Below are 18,030 nucleotides of genomic sequence, written 5' to 3'. Positions count from 1 at the left end.
TTACACTTCTGTTGAGGACATGTCTCATTTTACTCAAATCGTGGCTGTCCATTACAAAGGAACTTTTGCTCCCTCAGTATTTATTTATCTCATCCAGATGACCTACCTGACACCTGAAGGTTATGCCAGTGTCATGACCATTAGTGCTAAAATAGGATCAGGGACTAGAAAGCCACCCTTTATCAACCCTTCTCTCCCTCTCTCTCAATTTGGCATTCAACTCTCTCCATGTGTCTATCTTTCGTTATCTCTCCTACAGTCTGGTTAATCATTGCCCCTACTTGGTGCAAAGTTGCAGAAAGTGGAGCAGGCCGGCTGCTATGGTGGGAAATTAGTCTCTTAATGTGTTTGTGGGAAAGGGGAGACAGGGACGTCACACACACTCATGCCGTAAGCAAAAGCATGTGCTCACTCACATGTATGTGAGCCTCTCTTCTTCACCCGGACACATGCTTACACATCATGAACCCACAGAATATTGCCTGAGCTCTTTCTCTGGTAAGAACGCATATTTGTCACATTTGAAGCACAGATGTCTGGTGTTGGAGAGAATTTAATGCCCAGTCTGGTGTAACCAACATAGTTTAGCTGTATATTGTTTATCACTTAAGTGAAAAGCATCAGATTTACCTGAAGAGCATGTGCTTTCAATGTAACCATAAGCCCCAGCAAACCTGGAGTACTTGAACTCAAAGCCATCTTCTAAGAAAGACTGACTAAGAATGCTTCTTTCATTTTGAGCCATTAATGTTTCTGAAAACAATAACAGATTTGTGACTTGAACATTTCTGATGGTGTGAAGGGAAAAAGAGTCAGTGCTGTGATCTCAGCTGAACCAGTCATGACCCGATATCAGACTAGACAAGAGAGGCTTTGATCCCAGAGGCGCCCGGAGCAATCAGTCAGTCTGTACTATAGCTAATGCTCACTGCATCCTGTGGTCATTACACTGAACAGGCCATTTAGAAAATATGGCTCTTTGCTGTAGATATTATCTGACAGTCTGCTTCATTATATAGGGTGGCCCTTTAGGTTGTGACTAATGGTGGCTCAGACTTAAAAAGCGTGTTGACATGTTTAGGAGAAATAGATTTCTTAAGCTCATATATCACACACAATACATCAGTCATGACACTTTGTGCTCTTATCTCTTTAAGTAATATCATTACCCTGGTACACAAAAGAAAATTCCAATCCCATCAACATGAGCACAACCTCCTCCCTTCCACGAGACTAGAACAGAATGGAATTTGAAACGTTTTAGCCAAAAATGTTTCCATGGTCAAGGTGTTTTTTGCAGAAACGTTTCAGATTTCGTTCCGTTCTCCGGCTTCGTCTTAATCTCTCGGGGCGAGCTTGTGGCACCCGTGGACACACACAGGTGAGTAACCTCTGACACACACTGACACACTCACTCAAACGGCGACAGAGACGATCAAGGAGGACGGCAGCCAACTGTGACTTACTGAGTGGGTGCAGCTGTGCTGAGCCGCAGGTGCACCCACAGATGGGAAAAACAGCGTTTCCTGGATGTATTTGTTTCTGTTTCAGGACAGTCTAAGTTTGTATATCCTTGCATCATTTAGCTAACAATGTCAATGTCTGCTTAGATAAGACTGTTTAGGTCTGGTTCAATATTCCTCTTTACTGAGTCCATTTACGTTTCAAGAAAGACTGATATTCCTTTTATCCACTTTTGCTGCTTCTGCATGCCTTAAAACCTTTGCAGTGTTGTGTGATGGATACAACCCAGCCTTTTTCCTGTATTGCTCCTTTTGTTTTGCACAACCAAGTTGAGCCAAGGCAGCGAGTAATGTTTGCAATGAGCTTTGATCGATTGTGTCTCTCTGTGTCATCCAGACAGTGTGGCGAGCGTAGATAAGCCCCCTTATGAGGTGAAAACCCTTCCCTGTCCCGCAGTATCCGCTCCAAGCAGGAATAAGTGATGTCACGGCTGTTCTTCCTGTTGGCATTGCTTATTTTCTCCTGCAGCATCCAGGTGGGTCCAGATAGCACACACCCACACGCATGTAAACACTTACACACGCTTACATGTACACACTTTCTCCCAGAGGAAGACAGCCACCATGCAAGTCATTGAACTCTGCCTCTGGCCTTTACAGTGTTGGGGTGGGTGTTGTTACGTGAGCGCTGAAACAAGCCAGAGTACTGAAGCTTAAACAAGCTGTCCTGTTTTTAATGAGTGTTACAGTGTCCTTACAGTAGCACGATCTCCCTCTTACACACAACACAAAAGAGTGTGAACCACTGTCTTCTTGATAGATCATATCTCTGTTTTAAGGTCAGGTTGTTTACAGCTAAAGATTTATAGAGAGAAACAGGTCATGGAAACACTTAAGCCACATTAATAAATATGTAAATAATAGGCCTTCTTCATGTGACCCTTTGTTGCCTGTTCCTCTTATCCTGCTTCCTTAGGTGTCTCCCACCGCTACTCTGGATAAGCTAAAGGAGAATTGGACACTGTACATGGAGGAGTGTGATCGCAACAACAGCCGAGACCCACCAACCATTGGTGAGCAGAGCACAGTAGAGCTGCTCCTAAAGACTTTCTAAAGATCATTTAAATTATTAATCAACAAATCAATCAATGAATTGCTTAATTACTTAATGGTTCTTATTTAGCAATCAGCTTTTCAATTCTACGCTACACTACTCGAAGCCTGCCATTAAAGATTTTCTTCAATGTGAGATGAATGGTTTACTTTTAATGAGTACTGTGGTTACTCTGTTGAGTGGTGAGAGAGGGGGAGGGAAGAGGTAATGAAGAGAGAAAAAGATGATGTTATATGGGTTGTTGTAAGGCTAAGATTTTAAGTTAGGGGTTCTTAAACTCACACAGCCTGACTCTAACTTTGAACTGTTAAGCAGAATGTCGCTTTCTAAGAAGAAAGATGTCCAATGTGCCTTCCCTCAAATGCTCACACAGCGGACATGCTTGTTCCAGTTTACAGATCTTGCAGGCCGCTGTTTTCGCTAAAGCTTTGAAGGTAAAATGCTCTTGGACTTCAGAAATGTTATGCATTGATTTAATTCAATTTGTCCCCGGGGGCAATTTAAAGGCCAGAGAGCAATCATGTAAAGAACACCAATGGTGTTGCATCAGTTGCTGCTATGTTGCTAAGTTTTGTTGTGTTACACTCAGCAAAGATTGTAAGGATGCAAGATATCTCACTCTTCGTCAAATCGACTCCAGACGATATTCAACGTTAAAAGCATTACCACACGATGACCTCACCAACTATGAGTCTGCAAATAATATTTTCATTTATTTTTTCTAGTGTGTCAATGAATTGTTGCACCTTTAGAATATATTGCTACTTGTTTTTAAGAAATAAGCTGTAGACACATCACTTTCCTTGGTCCATATTGCTATTTTGTGGCATTCAGTCCAGTATTCAGAATTATTACTTCAGTTTTGGTCTCCATCACTTCCTTAGCTGCCCAATTCTTTACAAGCTATTAGCTTACTTTGACTGTTGTTTCATTCTGGACATACATTGTGTTTATAAGAGACTGACATCATTTACCTGCTGCACACAAAAATTACAGCTATGAAACAGAGAGTGACCACAATAAGTACACATGCTTGAAAAGATGCTCTAACTGCATTTTCTCCAGACCATGTTGGCCAGCAATTTCCACTCACTGCTCAAACCACTGTATAACCCTTTGGCGTGCTGCTCCCCAGTTTTCTATTTGCCGCACCACACACTCTGCTTTCACTCGAAGAGAAAACTGGCTCCAGTTTGCTCCACTGACAGGGTGTTTGACTACATGGCAAAAGTGGCACTTAAGTTACTTTACATCCTGCCTGCTGGTGAATTACAGTCAGAAAACTTGTGCTCTGCTCTGGCTCATTAAGCAGCACACATTCTGCACACAAATCAAACCATTCTGCGGCACTAATACACCTCTTCCTGAGTGGGAGATTAAATTAGCAGGTGTAAAGGTGATAGGACAGACCGCTTTTTACATCCGAACTTCTGCCTGTACATTCACTAACAACCAGTGCTGTTTACATCCTCTGTGGAGAAGATGAAAGGTTTGGCATGTGCACAAGGTCATGAAGGTTGGGCTCTACTCTGGAGTCGAGATGAAAGACCATTATTTGTAAGGATGACATAAAGGTCACCAGCAGCCTTAATTTCTAATAAATGCTACTGTATACCATGAGTTAGACCTCTCCAGACCACACACTGAGGCATGTAAGGGCTGTGATTGTACAGGAAACTCTCACCCATATCTCATTTCATTTATTTCCAGGCCCTGTGTGCAACAGGACTTTTGACAATTATGCATGTTGGCCTGATGGACTCCCCAACACCACAGTCAGCGTGTCATGTCCATGGTATCTGCCGTGGTACCATAAAGGTAAAAGATGTGAAGTAGAGGCAGTCTGTGTTGCAGCTGAATTAATGTAGAGTCTAAACATCCTTGAGACACAAACAGCTATGTTTGATTATGTGTTAATTTTGTGTCTGTGTAGTTAAGCATGGCATGGTGTATCAAGAATGTGATGCAAACGGCCAGTGGGTGACTACTAAGAATACCAGCGAGTGTGACTCCATCGATGCAAGTCTGGTAAGAAATGACTCTTGTCTCTCTTTTTGCAAAGCATTAGACATTTAGACAAATTTAATATTTAATTGCTGCTTTACTTTTCTAAAATTATGAAAAAACTGACTTAAGTGTGTTTTCATTTGCAGCAGTACTATGGCCATATTCGAATCATGTACACAGTGGGTTATTCCTTATCTCTGGTGGCTTTGGTGTTGGCGCTTGGCATCCTCATATTCTTCAGGTAAAGATGATTTTCAGTTTAATAATTTCAAAGAAAAATCTAGCAAAGTAAAAGAAAACACCTGGAGCTAATAACTATGGTTAATTCTGTTTTAAACACAGTATTTTTGATTTATAAATATTTTGGGGGGGCTTTTACATCATTATTTATAGATGGGAGGACAGTAGATAGAGTAGGAAACTGGGAGAGAGTGGGGGACTGACGTGCGAGAAAGAGGCTGCTGGCTGGATTCAAACCCAGGGCCGGCTCCGACACGGGTGTGTGCAACTTTAACCATTAGGCTAAGTCCACACAGGATGAATTTTTTTTATCTGACAAATTACGTACAAAGTTGGTTAATGAGCGTATTTGGTAGTTGGTGTTTGGAAGGCTATTTGGTATTTTGTGGGGGGTTGGATTAGTAGATTGATACCGTTTTTGTGTCTGTCAGTTTAATATGAAGCTAACCTGTTAGCTCAATTTATCTTAGCACTGAGATCAGTAGTGGACAGTAACAAAGTAAATTTACTTGAGTACATTACTTAAGTACATTTTTGAGTATCTGTACTTTACTTGAGTATTATTTTTTGGGGAAACTTATTACTTTTAGTCCACTACATTTAGAAGACAATTATTGTACATTTTATTCCACTACATTTCTATCAATGCTCTAGTTACTCACTACTTTAGCTTTGAAGTCAGCTCATGAATTTCCTTCCCCTTTCTAAGATCTGATCCCTAAGACAGTAAAATGTGTTTGTGTAGTTCTGTTTGTCTCAGTTGTTTAGTCATACCTGTATATCGTGCATCTCCACCGTTGAACGTGGAGCAAATACAGAGCAAATTTCACTCAGATCAGGCAGCTCATTTAGAGGTGGTAATGATGGCTATAATTCTCTACCTGAGCACCCATGACCAGATCTTCAGCCTGTGTTAGAGGTTTTTAAAATGAACAATGATACGTATCATTTGAAATGTTCACCCTGTTTCCCACTCTGCCCAAACGTACAAAAATTCACTGTCCAACCTGAAAAAGCGTATTGAGCTACATAACATTTGTTTGATTCGAGATGAACATTTCAAACTAAGTTGTTTGTGCTTTGAGTAACTTAGTTGCTGTTTTTATTCTATGGTGTAGTTTTTAGAGATTTCAAGTAACGGTTTCTAGATAAACATGATGTAACCAAATGTACGTCTATATATTCTTTACTGCAATTATGTATTTTGAAAAGACAATGTTTTGAGATTTTTTAAAAAGTACTTTGAATACTTAAGTATTTTTAAAAGCAAGTACTTCAGTACTTTAACTCAAGTTTTTAATTTGTATTTGTATTAACTTGTATTGGAGTAATATTTGACCAGGAGGATCTATACTTTGACTTAAGTAATGAAGCTATTACTTTGTCCACCACTGACTGAGATGCAACAAGAAGGAAACAGCAGGACTGGCTCTCAACCATACAGTCTATGCTCTGAACAGCTAAAAAGATACAACTTATAGCAAAAACAAAGGTCACTTTTTAACACTTATATCAAAGTGTTGAATTTTGCTAAGCAGTGACTTCCTTGAACAATCACTTGTTGCCTGGTAACTGTTCCCATTCAGGACATAGTCCAACACATAATCTGGCCTTGTTAAATTGCTCACCAACACCTTGACATTTGTATGACTTGAGAAAACAAAGCAGAACAAAGAACATTTTAATTAGTCTGCTTTAGAGGTGCCAGAGTCAGGGACTCTCTCTGTTTCCAGTCTTTAGAGCATGCTGAGCAAGCTAGCTACTGACTTTACCTTCATAGTCAAATTGATGGTATTATGTCCTCTACCAAACTGTGGTAAGAAAGTAAAATACTGTGTCTCCAGAAATCTGATTCATTCTAAGCCGTATTACACCTGCAGTGAATTCTGTTCCCTCTCATTTGTCAGGAAGCTTCATTGCATGAGGAACAACATCCACATGAATCTGTTTGCCTCCTTCATCCTGCGAGCTCTGTCCATCCTCATCAAAGATGCTCTGTTGGAGGCCAACAACACATCACATGACCTTAGTAGAGACCAGGAACAAGGATTTCCCGAGGCATCCATGCCTCCTGTGGAGCTGCTGGTCAACAATGAGGTCAGTGGTGTTCTAACACTGAGCTATGACAGGCAGTGTTCTTCAAGGCTTTGTGAAAATGATCTATGATGTATCGCCTAAAGTGTGTGCTGCAAGTGCATATAGGGTGTATTTAGATGAAAAGCTCATAATTATGTTACATAACATGTCATGAAGTTACATTAAACTGTCTTAAACGATGGAGGATTCTCCTTTTTTTGTTAATAATAACAGAACAAGTTGTGCCCACTCTTAATATGCACATTAATGTTCATTTTACAGAGTGTCAGAGTTTGAAGCTGACATGTTGCATTCAACCTTTCTTTAATCTGCAGTATTTTATATGGAGATAAGATACTGCAAATGTGCCACTTAGCATAAATGTGTAACACTCACGGTTAAAATTTGATTAATCAATTAATCAGAAGGTCTGATAATAGTCTAATAATCTTTCCGAGATATGTTCTACCCTTACAACGCAAAGTTTAGTACAGCAAAAAAAATCTAAAGCCTGCATTTTTATGCAGAGAAAATAACAGGAGGACTGTAGCAGCTTAACAAAAGTATCTGTGAAAAGGGTGAGGGGTCAACCACATGTTTTGATGTGAAGAGTGCCTCTGTTTGTGCTTGGGGTCACAGCTGGCTGAGAGTGGGGTTGAAGTTGCTCTCTCATCGCTATGGGAAAAATGCCTGAGGATTCAGAGCTCCCATCTGCCGCAGCACTGATCACTCATATCTAAATAATGTTCATGGTAAGACGACTTGATCATTCAACCATTTTTATAGACACAAATGTCCCTGCTGTCTCCCAGATGACCATCAGCTGCAGAATTGCCGTCGTGATGATGCAGTACAGTATTATGGCTAACAGCTACTGGCTGCTGGTGGAAGGCATCTACCTCCACAACCTCCTGGTCATAACTGTGTTTACAGAGAGGAACTACTTTAAAATCTACCTGTGCATCGGCTGGGGTGAGCTGGCCTGTTGGATGTCTGTGAGCGTGTATTTGTGAGATGGAATGCATGGTTATTATGTGCTGTGTGATATGTTTTACCTGGAAGGAAATTAAGGCATATAAAATTATATTATGCTGCTGTACATTATGACTGTTTTGCATTTAGACTGCTCTCATTTCTCTACAGGTGCCCCGCTAATATTCCTTGTGCCCTGGGTTGTAGCTAAATACCTGTATGAAAACCAGGAGTAAGTTTCCACTGCACACTCTATCTCTTTCTTTTACTCTTGTATTTACTGGTTGACCAATTTTGTCTTGTTTTGTTTTCGCATTCAAAACAGCACCTCATATCAGTAAAAATAATGGCCAGTTCTATTTCACCTATATGTTTGAACATTGCACAGCAGCTCAGTCAATTCAAAACCTAATTAGAGTAAGTTTCAGCGTAACTTTTCACACAATGCCAAATATGGAAACCATGTCTGTGCATTATTTGTTTGCAGCACCTTATAAATATTTCATGGAGCACTCAGCAGACAAACTTTCTCATATAGTCTGGTAGTGTTCACACTTTAGCAGCAGATTGGGCTGAGAGGGTTTTCAGAGACCAGGCTCCCTAAACTGCAGACACAATCTGTTGTTACGTAAAGTCTTAAAAACCCATGATGGTGTTGTGTGTTCTGGCTTTTGAGGACCAGTCTGGCTGTCAGTCTCTCACATGTCTTCGGCTCGGGGGAGGCCAGCCTTTAAAAGCATGTGAGGTGTTTCTTGTATTTGATTGTCGCTCGCTGCTTCTCTTTTTCAGGTGCTGGGAGCGAAATCTGAACATGAATTATTGGTGGATAATCCGTTCTCCGATACTGCTGGCAGTTGTGGTAATTTGCCCCTTCTCCATCACACTTTGTTACAACTCTGTTGCTTTTTACAGCTGGAGCCTGAGGCTTTAAGTTTTTTGTGTGTTGTCTGTATGTTGTTCTTGAGAGCTCAGTCTCTGGTTGCAAAAAGCAAAATGATTGTTTGGCATAGTGCACAGACCCTTACGTTTTTAGCATGACTTTATTATCTTTAAACATTTGAATTCAGCTTTCACAGAGGTTTTTTTAAGGCATATTGTACACAGTGTCACTGAGACTCATCCAGCACTTCAGCCTTTTTTCACTTTCCCCCCCAGAAATTCTCTCCCTTTTCATTCATTCTAAAATATTAAACACAGCTCAAATATTCATGACGTATAAAAGACTGTTTGTGCTTTAGCCCTCACACAGGGGGATTATCTTAAGAGTCAAAGGTTTTCATATTCAGGAAATATGGATTTATTTTTTGCACTGTTACCCTTTACACAGTTTAGCCAACCAGTATCCATGTGGTGACAAGCCATTTCGTAGTGGGTGTGCTCAGCTGGAGTCAGTTCTGAGCTTTATATAAGTGCTATTTGTCATGGCTCTTGTGTCAGGCCAGTAACACAGACATCCCGGCATTTTCCATGCATTAATCGTGCTGCTAAGTGGCCTGTATCTCACAGGAATTCCTGTGTTTGAGTCCTTGCAGAGACTGGGCGGCTGGTTCCATTTCCATGTTTCCTTCTTTATCCTGGTCTCATGTTCAGACTGCACATCAGAGAAGAAAACTTTACTCTGTATTATTATGTAATGCAATACAGTCAGAAATAGACAGATACTGTACAAACTGTAGCATGTTGCAACATATTCACTTCAGACGTATTTTTGTACTTTACGTATGTTATATTTTATTTAATGCCACTAACATATTTTTAATGAGCATTGTGGAAAATGTTGCTCTTCATGCTTTATTGGTTTCTTCCCTGGCTCGTTACTTTTTCTTCTTCCTCAGTCTTAATTGCCACAGATGGCCTGACCACTAACTGTATGTAAAAACCGGGAACAGCTCCTTTACATTACTTGCAAAAACTTGTTGATAACATATCACATCATAATGGATTAAAATCAGACAGAGACACCCACTGTTTCTTGGAATTCTGCAGTGAATGTGTTCCCTGGTAACATGTTGTTTCCTGTGTGTGTACTGAACATAATAACGTTAAAAGTGTCACTATATTAAAAGTGGGGCTGTCTGTGATAATGCAGTAATCTCAAAGTGATTCAGAATTATTTCAAAATTAACACATTTTTTTTATCACATGCTGTTTTTGTTCCTTTCGGCACACCGTACTAAAACCACTGCAGCATCTCCCTGCTTCCTGCTGCTGCTATGGTAGTACACAGCAGTTGAGTGTAAAACACAACAAATTTATTCCAGTGTTATTCAAGTGTCACAAAAACAAATATTTAGAAGATGATGCTGGATTCTATACTAAAAACAATAGGACACGACAGAAACAGTAAAAAAATGTGCAACTCCAAATCCAGATCTATGTGCATCACACAATATTATATTAAAGAGACAGTAACTTGAAACCACTATCAAAAAATTTAACTAAAATAGCCTATAAAAAAACAAATCCAATAAAAAATGCTCCATGCTTTACAATTACCACTTCTCAATTAACACTAATGCTTAATAAATCAATAAACAGTCATTAATAATCAGTAACACAACTTTGCCTCATACAAATAGTATGCACTTTGTGTCATAATATCACCAAAGTACTTTGAGTTTGATCCACCTACCAGCAAAGCACACAGGTGCAACTAATCAGACTGATGTCAGCAGGCGACCACATCACAAAGCAGGCAGAGCACTGTTTTGAAGTGTGGGAAACCCCACAGACCTCTGGATGAAGCAGTTCAAAGCGCTCTCTTAGCTCTAAGTCAAAGTTTCAGACCACACTGGGTAAATCTAAAAGTGAGGAACATAAAGTACATTTCATTGCATTTATTTGATTAAGACACTTGCAAAAAAAATACATTTACATTTTTGAAACATTAAAAGACTTTGGTGTTTTGCTCTCTTTTGATTGTACGGTAGCCCTAAGTAGACATGCATCTAGATATTTTATTATTTCCCTGTGATAATGAGTCATTGGTGGTTGTTACTTGAGGTTTGACTTCATTTTCTTGTTTTCTTGAGATAATAAAGCTAGTTTTCCCAATACAGGGATGAATTCATCTTATTATCTTGAGACAGTAAAACCTGTTTTGTCATGATAACAAGATCATTTTCTGGGGATATTGAAAACAGAACAGCACGCTGGTCTCAGTGATGGGTCAGACCATGACTTGCCATGCTTCCTTGCTCAAGTTAAGCCTATTGATCTGGTCGTTTTGTGCTTTTGCAACTATAGAGATGTGTACATAGGATGTTTTTATAGAACTGTATTTTATTATATTTTATTGTATTTTATATTTAAATTTTAGATATTTAAAAGCTGGAAGAGAGAAACAGCATCTCGTTTTTCCTGTATGTCTCATATATACAGTGAAAATTGACAATAAAAACCTTTGAATCTTGAGATACAAATTTTGCTCATCTGACATCAAGTCGGTACTCGAGAAAACGACTAACAATAATAATAAAATTTAATTTCCCCATTGTGGGACAAGTAAAGATCTATCTTATCTTATCTTATTTTATCTTATCTTATCTTAACCCATTATCACAGGAAGAGGGAGAAAATACAATCTAAAGATGCATGTCTGCTTTGGGATTCCAAACTCATAGAATCTATCCACACTGCTGGGTTTTTTTCACATTAGAAAAGTTTGAATGTTTTAATCTTACATCGTTTTTCTGTTCTTAAAACTATCTGTTTCTCTTCATGTTAGTGTGTCAGACCTGACCCCTCTCCGTCTCTGTCTTTCACAGATCAACTTTCTTATCTTTATCCATATCATCAAAATTCTTGTGTCCAAACTTCGAGCTCATCAAATGAGATATACAGATTACAAATTTAGGTGAGATCAAACCTCAAAGCAGTTTTTCCTTTTTTACATTATTACATTCTTCCCTATGTTTATTCAGTGTTTTCTCTCTCTTTGTCTCTTATCTTGTGACCTTAGGTTGGCTAAGTCAACCTTAACCCTGATTCCTCTGCTGGGTATCCATCAGGTGGTCTTCATCTTTGTGACAGACGAGTCCACCAAGGCAACCATTGGCCTACGTCTCACAAAGCTCTTCATTGACCTCTTCTTCTCCTCCTTCCAGGTTGTTTTCTGCCAAAAGAACTTCTCCATTATTGCTTTATGAATAACAGACAACTTTGTATTTAGAAAAAGTCCCCGAGCTGTGGCTTGCTGAGTCATGAATTAGGGTTTCTGTGGTTTGAGTGAGAATATGGCATGTGAAATCAGGAAGTATGAGAAGTTGAGGCATCTTCTAGCAGCATATTCACTGTGTTGTTCTCGAACTAAGACAAAAATGAAATAAGAAGAGCGTTTTTTGGGGGAGAAATATGAGAACAGAGCACTGCAGGACAAAAGGGATAAGACATGCCCTAACAGAATAAACCTATCCTTGTTCTGATGTGTCAGTTGATACCAACATAAAGTGAAAGATGAAGCTTAAATTCCAATTTAGTCAAGCTTATCAAATTCAAATCCAAAGTACATGCTGTAAGAAAGTGAAACCAAACCATAAAAGTTCTCTCATCATGTCAAAGTGTTGTTCCTACTAGGCTTCTTCGAAATTTCTGAGCATCTGTGACTTTCCCTGTCTGCAGGCAACTAAGCAGTGCTGTATTAATGAGTGTGTCAGGAGGATTTACATTAACAATAAGCTGTCTGTGCTGCTAATCTGCGGTTTCACACTGTGACAACAATGTTGACCTTTTAGCTACTGGAACATGAATCATTTGTGTTATGATTACTACTAAACAGCAGGAGACTCGCCTTGATGACGTGAGCGACAGATAGAGAGAACCCTGAGAACCCCAGAGACAGAGAGAACACATATGAGGACATAAGAGTTTTAAGTAGGGATAATATAGGCTACAGTAAGTGGGTTGTTACAGCAGAATTGGACCCTAAGGGCGTGAGACAAGACCATAGGCTGTATAAACATACATGTAGTCTCTGTGCAGTCACCCTTAGTATGCGAAGAGACATTTTGAAGCCTATGGCGGGCGCCATAGCGGAAATTCTGACTCCTCCTACCTACCTTATATCCAGGCAAACAGGTGGCGTTGAGGCAAGCGTTGAGCCACATGGTAAACAGCTACATCACTGCATGTTCATCAGCTCAGTCATGCCTCTTTCCGCTGATGGTTTTTAAAGTGGGGGTGGAAGGAACAGCTGAATCAGTCCAGCACCTGATTTAGGTTTTCTGCCTTGTCATCATGTTTATTTCTATTCACTAGTGTTTAAAGCTTGTGTTAGGAGTTTTCATCTGTTCATGCAAAAGACTGATAATAAAAGTGATACTTCTTTATCAAAAAAGTTAACAAGACTATTTGCAACAGTTGACAATTCCTGTACTGTAAGTTCTAATGCCGTAATTGCTGTAAAGAGTAGGGTCAGACCAGGGATTGACAACGCACTGAAGAAGCAGCCCTTTATTTGACTTTTTCCACAGCAAATATTCAAAGTACCCTATACATTTGAAAGTTAAAAGAAAGAAGAGTGAGATTTTGATCAGAAAACACTTCTTACACATAGGACAAGATGAGCAAAGTGATAAGAGGAATAATTTTGTCCACAGGAGGCGCTAAACAGACACAAACTAAAAGTACCTTGAAGGAGCTTTAATTACTTCTGTTTCTAAAACCAAGGCTGTTTTCGAAAAACCGCCTACTATACTAGTAGTGCTTACTGATTTGGCCAAAATTCAGTATGTAGTATGTAGTATGTAGTATGTGAACAACAGCAACATTTGCAGTATACCAAAACTACCCAGATGTTGATTTGGGAAAATTTCTCAGTATTCATCGGACCAGTCTCCCTTGCATACTGTTTCCCACAATGCACCACGATAACGTTCCACTTTTTCTTTTTTCTTCTTTTTTGTTGGGGGGCACTCAGTTTTTAGGTGCTGTGAAAATGATTAAATTCCATATAAACCACTTCTTAACTTTTTAAATTATAAATAGTTGCTTAAGAAGCAGTTTCATGATCAGCTTGGCCGTTGTTTCCTTCCACTTTCCGAAACCGGAAATCCGGCAGCACTTGACCCAGCATACTGCAGAACAGATCCAACAGAACAGTCATACTACATACTACTTTTAAACCCAGTATGTAGCAGGCAGTTTCGAAAACAGCCCATGTTCTGTCAGTGTTGAGTCATTTGAGTAAATACATCACAGCTAGTTCTCCAGCTCTGTGATCAAAGTGAAAGACTAAGTGATGGTTTTCTCCACAGGGTCTCTTGGTGGCCATCTTGTACTGCTTTGTCAACAAAGAAGTGAGTCTCCCTGTTTGCACCATAAACACACAGTTTTCAGCCTCTGACTTTCCTCCTGTCATCATATTAGTAATGTTTGCTTTTGTCTTTGTCCTTCCCACAGGTTCAGTCTGAGATCTTGAAGAAGTGGAAGCGCTGGAAGCTAGGGAGAAACATTGAGGAGGAATACCGACACACCTACAGCAATACACCTAACACAAAGACAGGAAGCCTGCTGAACCATGTTTCCCGGCTGCCTCATCTGCCAGACATCGCCAAGAGCTCGACCCCGGTCTGCAGCCCGGAGGAGACGCTCATGCTTGTGGCTGGATGCCACAATGGTATGCTAGACAGCAAGGGGGAAAGCAAGTGTGGGAGTGAGGGAACCATCAGTAACTGCACCCTGGTGGAGGACATCAGCCTCACAGAGAAGGTGCAGGGCCATCAGGCTCCAGGAGAGAACGAGGAGAGCGATCTGTGAAATGTGCTGGGAATTACAAAATAATGAAAGAAGTCGGAGGGCCTTGAGCGCTCGTCTGGCTCTGACGTACTGCCCTGGGTGGCTGTGAAGAGATGGGCTGATAGAGTCATCTGTCAGAGATCGGTGCCACTGGAAGACACTCAGCCCCCTTTACAGCCTGAAAACGGAGAATGATTCAGCAGACACCCACGCTGAGGTGTCATATGTGCTGTGAGCCTTGTGAATGGATTTCTGTAGATGTTTGTCAAATGGTGAAAAAGAACATGCTGCATGTTGGACAATACAACAACAGCAACTTGAGGAAGATAAAACATGTAAAATAATAAGAGAAAACCCTACAACCTCAAAAAGCAACAGAAACAAAAAAGACACAGGGTCCTTGCTCAAGCTTCTGCTTTAATTTGTGTTGTGTATTAAATGTATTTGTGTGGTACGGGAGGTAAGAAGCAAATTGGACATTGAACTGCATACAAAAAAAGGCCAAACAAGTGAAACAAAAAAACATGCAAGGGAAGAGATATTTTTTTCTGCTGTGTTCTGATATGTGTAAATAGTTTCTTGTCTGACTTTTTTGAAAATGTAGAAAACAAAGAAACGTTCTGTTACCTTATAAAGTAAGGTGACCACAGTGTTGTTCAAACAGCCCCATCCAGGGTTTAATGGAAATTGGCAGCTGTTCTCATTCGGACATTCCAAATAGACTCTTAAAAGAGGTCAACAGATGGTTTGGGATGAATTATGAGTAAGCTAAAATGATCAGCACTTGACTCACTTACAGAAAGTGTTTAAAAATGTAGATCAATCATTTTATATGCTCCTAACCCATGGGTACTGCCGAGGGCCACAGACAAACATGCCAGATGTGTGTTCAAGGGAACTGATGTAATTCTGCTGCGCATTACTAACACATCGATGCACAAGTATGTAGTGCTCACGTCCGCGTCGACCACTGCTGCATAGGGTCAACACAGAAGTATAAACCAGCCTTAAGTTAAGTAAAAGCTTTGGTTAGCAGGAGGGGTGTGAGGCTTCTGTGCAGATATTGGCTCCAAAATACGTCACCAATATGTTAACCTACATCAAGGCAGTATTTTGTCTTCATTTTGTTTTACCATGGGGGGAAATGGAGGCGTGCTTTTCTTATTAATACACCGTCAAGAATAAGTTGTATGAATCATATGCAGAGGATTCATGCCATACAGTGCCAGCACAAAGGTGGATCCTATGTGTGAGCCCTGGGGCATGTGCCAATGACTGCATCTTACTCTGCAGACAGTGTGTAATCATTTGCCTATTCCTGCATCTGCAGGGGCTGTAGTGTGGATACTGAGAACAAAACTCTGAACCAGAAAACCAGAACAACACCTTCCAAATAAACATTCAAGTGACAATTAAAGCTGAATTAGCGATTAGCTTCTGAGCGAGCACAAAAAAGGAAGCCTCCCACAGAGCTTTCATTCATCTTTAGGTTGCTAAACAGAACTAAATCAACTTGACTGTATATGTTTTACTATTTTCACAATGTTAATTTATAATTGGTACTGTCTCTGTGTATATATTTGTTGATATAGGTGATTTATTTGATTTCTGTCAATATATTTCATGGCATGTATGTACAAGTGTATTTTCAGGTGGGTATGAATGTGCGTGTTTTCAGTATTCCAGATATGTAGATGTGTTACAGTAGGATGAGTTGATGGTTTGGTTGATATAAAGCAGTATAAATGGCTTCACAGGGAGCACAGAGGTCAGAGGTAATCATGAACCAGCCTCATTCTTACATGTACAGTATTTCAACACATGACGTTTCTAGAAGTCATGCCGATGTGAGGCACAAGGAGGACGCAGCTCCGTGGTTGATAATGGGAGCTTTTCTTAACATGATTCCCCAGTGTCATTTTGTAGATCAACGCTAAATTAGAGCACAACAGCCACATGTTTTCCACTCAGATAATAGCTCTGGGTCTTTACACGTCAGCCAGGTGCAGGTATTGAGTCTATGTAAAATAAATTGCAGGCGGGGGCTATTTTCCATCATCGACTGCTGAGGATTGTAATAGAGCAGGTAGATACCCAATGCTCAGAATTGGGTTGGGACTACAGGACACAAACACACACACACACACACACACTGTGGCTGCTGATGTACAGAGGTAAAAAAAAAATTTTTTCAAGACCTGGATAAATGTTTGGAAATAGTAACAAAAGGATGTCCTACACCTTGAGGTCAATGGTATTCAGTCACATTTGTAAGTTTGCTTTATTCATATAAAATAATTTTTTTTCCCAAGTTGTGATCATAGCTATGTTTGTTTTGAAGCCAGCAGCTTGGGTCACTCCCCTCTCTGGACCAAAGTGGTTCTGTCTGAATGTATTCTCTAGGAGGCCCAAATCCATATATTCTTTTTTATTCTCTCTTGAAGTGGTCATGTACAGTCATGTAATATTTGCTGTGAGGAACCAATCAGTAAAATCGGACTGTGTTCAGGTGTATACAGTTTATCATATATTGTGTGTGCATATCAAACTTTGTCAAAATGGTGAAAGAATAAACTGCAATGTAAGTGAAACAGGACTCCAACTTGGGAATGATGTGTGGTCAATATTCAGAATGTTGCAGTAAAGAAAACAAGAATTAAAAGTATCCCAAAAGCAGTGTTGTGCAAGTTCACACTGAAAATAGACCTTGCACAAAGTTCAGTTCAAACAGATCAAAATCAACTAGTTCAGGTTTACTTTTCTTAGCTGCACATAAATTATTTTTCAGTAGCCTCCTATGCACTTATCCCTAATTGTCATGAGTTGCTTTTGTTTTGTATTTTTTTTGTTGTATTCTGTCAAGATTGGGGTAAACTTAAAAAAAAAGGACCCAAGTGCAGATTTTAGAATACAAATTATTTAACAACAAAAACTGAGAAGAAAGACTAAAACTTACTTCCATAAATCCACAGAAAAAACAAGAGGACTCAGATACAAATTCAGATTCAGACAAACACAGAGAAGACGAACAATGATCCAACAGGGAACAGGGGAAACAGAGTACACAGAGTAATCAACACAGGGATGAAACACAGGACACAGGTGAAACTAATGAGGGTAATCAGAAAAGGAGGGAAACACACAAGGGCATGACGTAAAACTAAACTGGAGACACAAGGATTCAGAACTACAAAAAAAAACAGTAAACAGACTAAAGACTAGAAAACACGACAAGAGACATGGATCACTAAACACACAAGGGAGACAAAGGATAACTAATACAGAATAAACATGGGGAGGAACCAAGGCATGGTTTAATGTGACAGGAAGAAGGGCAAGGGTTGAAACCCTGACTGTATAAAATACGGACATCGTCTCTGTGACATCACACATTTATGAGATGTTTTGACGAACAACAATGGA

At 39.8% G+C, this 18,030-nt stretch overlaps 1 protein-coding gene across 1 annotated transcript; it reads left to right on the top strand.

Annotated features, from left to right (window-relative positions):
- Positions 1-1,284: 1,284 nt before the first annotated feature.
- Positions 1,285-17,209, top strand: gcgra (glucagon receptor a). The gene is made up of 14 exons (XM_034710735.1): positions 1,285-1,381; positions 1,861-1,999; positions 2,440-2,536; positions 4,288-4,395; positions 4,511-4,605; positions 4,731-4,825; positions 6,732-6,921; positions 7,713-7,872; positions 8,044-8,104; positions 8,662-8,731; positions 11,640-11,728; positions 11,834-11,978; positions 14,127-14,168; positions 14,272-17,209. The coding sequence occupies exons 2-14, from the start codon at positions 1,946-1,948 to the stop codon at positions 14,626-14,628; spliced, it is 1,563 nt and encodes a 520-aa protein (XP_034566626.1). The 5' UTR covers positions 1,285-1,381; positions 1,861-1,945; the 3' UTR covers positions 14,629-17,209.
- Positions 17,210-18,030: the final 821 nt, after the last annotated feature.

Source organism: Notolabrus celidotus, chromosome 20 (genome assembly GCF_009762535.1).
Source record: "Notolabrus celidotus isolate fNotCel1 chromosome 20, fNotCel1.pri, whole genome shotgun sequence".
NCBI classification, from domain to species: Eukaryota; Metazoa; Chordata; class Actinopteri; order Labriformes; family Labridae; genus Notolabrus; species Notolabrus celidotus.
Note: the sequence above shows the minus strand (reverse complement) of the source record. Positions and strands in the feature narration are given on the sequence as shown.

Coding starts and splice junctions, on each gene's coding strand:
- gcgra (XM_034710735.1), top strand. CDS start 1,946: ATGTCACGGCTGTTCTTCCTGTTGGCATTGCTTATTTTCTCCTGCAGC. Junction 7,873..8,043: donor CTACCTGTGCATCGGCTGGG/GTGAGCTGGCCT, acceptor ATTTCTCTACAG/GTGCCCCGCTAATATTCCTT. Junction 8,732..11,639: donor CGATACTGCTGGCAGTTGTG/GTAATTTGCCCC, acceptor TGTCTTTCACAG/ATCAACTTTCTTATCTTTAT.